Source organism: Tupaia chinensis, unplaced genomic scaffold (assembly GCF_000334495.1).
Source record: "Tupaia chinensis unplaced genomic scaffold, TupChi_1.0 Scaffold000098_3, whole genome shotgun sequence".
In the NCBI taxonomy this organism is placed as follows: domain Eukaryota; kingdom Metazoa; phylum Chordata; class Mammalia; order Scandentia; family Tupaiidae; genus Tupaia; species Tupaia belangeri.
In genome coordinates, this window is record NW_006159562.1 from 2,097,053 (window position 1) to 2,103,052 (window position 6,000).

Consider the following 6,000-nt stretch of genomic DNA (forward strand, 5'->3'; position numbering starts at 1 on the left):
GAAGGGATTGCAGTGTAGCCATCCCCCCGGGGAATGATTTCTCTCTTTCTGTCTCTCTGTGTCTCTGGAGAGTGCATGTGCCCTAAAGCAAAAATCTCTCTTAAAAAAAAAAAAAGTACTGGATAGAGCTTGAACCTGTATCTCTCAACTCTCAAGAGCTATTCTTTCCTCTACAACCATAAAAACACACATATAAACACACACTTCTGGCGAGTCATTGTCCTTACTTTTAAAATCATTGGTGCCAATGTGCCTAGTCGAAAATTGCACAGCGAATGTTAATGAAGAATGAGAAAGGTCTTTGTCGTCTTATAGGCACACAGCAGGTAGGTCAACCTCTTTAAAGGATGAAAAACCTCCTTTAATACTAAAGAGACACCAGACTCAGCTACAAGGAGCTGCTGAACTGTATTTCAAGAAATAAACGCTGAGAAAACACACTGGAAATCTGCTGAGTTGATTCAAAGAACTGGGGAAGAAGTGATATTCAGGAAAAGGTATCTTGGATCTAAAGGATGATTAACAAAATAAGGTTCCAAAATTATCCTCAGTAATAAATACATTACAAAACTGGTTTAACAACAAGTTAGGTGAGCTTCTGAAGACAGGACATAAAAGGGATTGCCTCACCCTAATGTGTAATTAGTTTTGTTTCTCAGAGTAATAGAGGACAAAAATTTATCTTTGAGAATTCAGAGACTTAGAAGTCAGTTACTAGAATAAGTCAATGACTCAGGAAATGTAATCCGATGTTTAAAGTTTGTTTTTTTTTTTCCATTTCAATGGCATTTCCATTTTTTTTTTATTTCTCAGAGGCAGAAGAGGAGGCAAAGAGATCAATTTTTATGAGCAATGTTTTAAATCTCTTACCTCCTCAACTTTATAATACAATCTTAGGGCTATGATATTTCTTTCTTTTGGGGCATGGGTCTTATTAATAGCATTTTTGCGAGGTGTGAGGGTGTGAGGTGAAAAGGGAAGAAACATTTAACAGACAAAAAAAAGTAAAGATCTCTGTTGAAATAAAATTCATATAGTATTCATCATAATGGGGACTTTATATAAAATGTGAACTTATCTTATAAAAAAGAGAGACTAGCAGATGGCATAATTGTTACGTTCTTGGACTCCCACATAGTTGACCTCGGTTCAAGTCCTGGACCTGGTGGCTTAAAACTCACATCAGCCGTGTGTGCATGCGTACCCAAGATCCCAAGAGGAAAATGGAGGAGAAGGGATTGCAGCCTGGCCACCCCCCTATCACAGGAGGTGATTTCTCACTTTCTGTCTCTCTGGCAACCACATATACCCTATAGCAAAAAAATCTCTCTGAAATAATAACAAATGGTACTTTGTAACTAGAAGAATATCAAGAGGCTTACTGGAATCAATACTAAAACTGACCAATAAAACTAATTTCCAGGGCTGTCTTCATAGCCTAGTGGTTAAAGCAACTGGATCCCACATGACCAACTGTGTTTTGAGTCCAGGATCTGTGATTTGAAAAACATGCTAGGCATATGGGTGCGTGTGCCCCAAATCTTGACAGGACGGAGAATGGAGAAGGGATTATGACATGACCACACCCACTGGGGGTGCTTCCTGCCTCCTCCTTTCTCTCTCTCTCTTTGGTGAGGACATGTGCCCTCTGGCAATAGAAAATAATAACCTCCAGTGAGATAAACTTTTATTTATTTCAAAAAGATCACTTGCTTCTTATTGAAACAAAACCAACAAGAGTCACCACCACGAAATTACTAAAAGAATGAAAGAGAAGATGTATTTATTCAACTGCTCTCATAAGAGCACCACGTATTTAGATTACATGTATAAATACATGACATCCTAATGGTATTATAATGGCTAAAACAACTACTATTTAAAGAAGGAAAATGATATTAAAGCTTACTGCTATTGAGGTTTAACAGAGCACTCTCTTTTTTTTTTAATTTTGAAGAGATTTTTGCTATAGGGCGCGTGTGCTCACTGGACATACAGACAGAGACAGAGAGATTGAAAGCGAGAAATCGTCCCCCAAGGGGGACGGCCACACCATAATCCCTTCTCCTCCATTTTCCTCTTGGGATCTTGGGCACGCACACACACGTGCCCGGTGTGAGTTTTAAGCCACCAGGTCCAGACGCGAATCACAGTCTACTACATGGGAGTCCAGTGACATAGCCATTACGCTAACTGCTGGTCCCTAACACAAGTATTCTGATATGCCAATGATATTCTCGTAATAACTGCCATTCTTCTTCAACTTTAAAATGCCTACATTCAGTCAGCTACTACAAATGTACATCGAGTGGATACAGATGTATACATGGTAAGAAATCACAGCAAAAACGATGTTATATCCCAAGTAGAAGAATCAGAGCTCACTTACCTTCACGAAGCTCATGCGTATGGTACACATTTTTGTGAGCTCATAGACCGTCTCGAAACCATGGTTCACCGACTGTGCCAATAACTGAGCAAATTCTTGGTTGTTAAAAATTTTCAAACTACACCCACTAGGGATCTTGCAAACCGTCGTGGGATGAAATCCATGATGGTAGTTGCAGTTCCGACTTTGCACAAAAATGCTACTGTCACTGAGGCACTCGGCATATACCTCCCCTCCGACATAATAGAGGTGAACTCCTGCAGGAAGACAAAGCATTTAGCTTTTATCATTGTTTTAGTAGCTAAAATTCACCTATGTAGCTTCAGCAGATGCACTTACATGTATACGTAAATACCCACGGCTAGTAAAGCTAAGTCTCATGCAATTGATAAAGTCTTAGTTAATGGTACTAGTTAATACGATGTCCACATGTCAACAAGAATATCTAGGAGGTTTCTAGAAAATAATATAATAAAGCCTTAAAAAGTAAGTGTAGGGGTGACCAGCAGGTGGCGTTGTGGTTATGGTGCTGAATTCCATGTGGTTGACTGCAGTACGAGTCCCAGACCTGGGAGCTGGAAACTCACACCTGGTACGAGCACCCGTGTGAGTTTTTGCATGCTCAAAATCCTGAGAGGTGAATGGAGGAGAAGGAACTGTGGCAAGGTCAACCCCACAGAGGATGATTTCTTGCTTTCTGTCTGTTTCTCCAGCAAATGCACACACTCTACAGCAAAAAAAAAAAAAGTCTTAAAAAAAATAATAAACGGAGGGGCATAGAGGCATAAAAGTAAAGCACAATGCTCTGTGGGGCAGACCTACACAGGGAGGTTCCAAAATCAGGTCTGGAGACCTCCCTGAGTACCCTTGCCATGCACAAACCCATGATCAAGGGCTGGTTGAGGCTGAGGATGGGGGTGGATCATGGCATCAAGAAGACCCTGTTGGGGGTTGCCATCTTTTTGTCTCTCTTGCTCATGGAAGAAATAAACTTTAACTAAAAAAAAAAAAAAAAAGTAAGTGTAAGAATTTTACTTTTTACTATTATTTTTATTATTAAATTAATGGTGAGCAGGCATTGCATATGAAAGAAAGAGAGAGAAAGAGAGAAGCACCCTCCACAGGGTTTGGTCACATCATAATCTCCTTCCTCCAGTCCTTCCACCAGCCAGGATCCTGGGCATGCACGCTGGTGCCCAGGGTGTTCTCACACCAACTGGACTGTGGACTCGAACTGTGATGAGCATGTGGCTTCCAGCTCTGTAGTGTGGCACATTACCAACTACTCTACAGAGGCTGAGCTGCAATTGCATTTTGATGAGTGTTTAATGCTCTGTTTGTTCAGCTATGGAGTGAAAGTATATCCTCACTTTAAAAATACAGCATAATAGGGGCTGGCAGGTGGCGTGGTGGTTAAGGGTGCTGAACTCCCATATGGCTGATGGCGGTTCAAGTCCCAGACTTGGCAGCTTGCTTTCTTACTTTCTCTCTCCCACTCTGTCCCTCTCTGGTCAAATTAAAAACAAACAAACAAAATAAATAGAAGTTAGATAATGTAATTCTTTAAAAAAAATACAACATAATAAAACCTGGACTTTATGAAGGGATCCTACCTGTATTCATCATGTAAGTGCTCTTACGTTTACTCTACAGTTAAACTGTTTGGAAAAATCTAGGGTAGAGAGAAGGGAGGATCAAAAAAAGTAGAATCAGAAAATAGCACAGGTGGGAGAAGTATTGCTGAGATAAGATAAAAAGGTCCAGTTCAGAAAATAAACTAGAAAAATAACACATTGTGTGGAACTGAATCTCACCAAACTACCACCTGCGCCAAACTTCTTCCTGTGAGACCTGGAGTACCAGAGTGTAGGAAACTGATCTCCCCACACTTTAAAAAGAGGAAAGGGGGGGAAAGAAAACCACCCTGCCAAGGCCTCGTGCCATTAAGGAGATTACTCTATACAGGCCACCCAGCAACAAAGTCACATTACATGTGGCTTTAAACAATCCACCCTGCAGGTAACCCTGGCATAGCTTAGTCACTGTTGAAACTATTACCTCCTACAAAGTATTACATGTTGTCTGTATGGACACACCAGGGTTAAGGCTTCTGTAACCGTTAAAAAGCTGCTGGGCAGAAGCCCATTTTCCAGATTGATGTAGAGAAGACAATCAAAAGAGAAAGAATATAAACATGTGTTCCTATTTTTTTCCTGATTATAGGTATGGAAGATTTTCATTTTAGAAAATGTTAGAAATCGAGTAGAAAGCAGAAAAGGCCCTCTTTCCTTCAGTGAACTCAAGGCCATACTGTTAATAGTCTGGCACATTCTGTTCAGTTTGGGGTTATTGTTAACAGTCTCTTTGCAAGCAAATATCTGCGTGATTGTATACCCATAACAATTGACTTAAGAGCTCTCCCATTAGTGAACTATCGGGCTGATACTAATTTTGCGCTGTTATAGTAATACCATGATGTATGTCTCTGGACAATTTTTGATAATATCCATAGGAGAGATTCCTGGAAGTTAAATCGCTGAATCGAAGGCTCTTGATTCACTTTGCCAAATGACTTTCCAGAAGGCACGGATCAATTTCTACCCTCACCAGCAGAGTATGAATGCCTTGTTCATTTCACCCATGCCAGTACTAAATCAGAGCTTACAACAGAAACAAAATTTCCCTAATTTACAGCTGAAAAACAAGATAGCTGTTTCAATTTGCATGTGAGGCTGGAATGAAAATTCAGTTTATTGGCCATCTGTGTTTTTCTTGTGAATTCTCTGTTCATATTTTTTTTTAACCTATTTTTCCGGTTGAAGTTCTAGTATTTTTATTTTTTATGAGCTGTGTGTTTAGAAAGGATGTAAAATAATTGATTTCTTATTTGTTTCTCTGTTAGTACTTTATTTTTTAACTTACAGAAATTTGAAGTCTTTTAGTCGACTCTCTTTAAGATCTTTTCTGTTGCTCCTCATTGTTAGAAAATTGTTACCTTTCTGATCAAATGTATTTTCCTCTAGCTTTTTAATCATATGCCTTTTTTATTTTTTAGGAGAGGTTTTTGCTATAGGGCATGCGTGCTCGCCAGAAAGAGAGACAGAGAGACAGAAAGTGAAAAATCACCCCCTGGGGGGATGGCCATGCCTCAATCCCCTCTCCTCCATTCTCCTCTCAGGATCTTGGGCACGCACACACATGTGCCCGGCATGAATTTAAGCCACCACATCCGGGACTTGAACCATGGTCGACTACATGGGAATCCAACGACATAGCCATTATGCCAACTGCTGGTCCGGATATGCCTTTTAAAAAATATTCAACCTGACAACCTATTTGCACATGTTACGAAGTCAGGGTTTCTCCCACACAGTCCCACTTGAAAGCTAACTTTGTTACAGCAGGATCATTACAAGACTCCACTGATTTGCTATGCTTTACTTATATTACCTTCCTTACACAGAGTCTGAGCTTAATTTATTTTACTGTCTTAATTGTAGTTTTACAGTGTTTTCTTAACCTAATGTCAAGAATTTTTTTCTTTATGAAAAAAAGTAGCTATTCTTCATGAAAAAAGTAGCCATGAAAAAATGTAGCTATTCTCACTTGTA

The 6,000-nt window shown here is 39.7% G+C and overlaps 1 protein-coding gene across 1 annotated transcript in view; it reads right to left on the reverse strand.

Annotated features, from left to right (window-relative positions):
• The window catches only part of SMAD1 (SMAD family member 1), a 103,467-nt gene that overhangs the window by 5,076 nt on the left and 92,391 nt on the right, over positions 1-6,000 (reverse strand). The window contains exon 6 of the mRNA XM_006143472.3: positions 2,390-2,646. Within this exon, the coding sequence (XP_006143534.1) occupies positions 2,390-2,646 (257 nt within the window). The remainder of the gene's footprint in view (positions 1-2,389; positions 2,647-6,000) is intronic.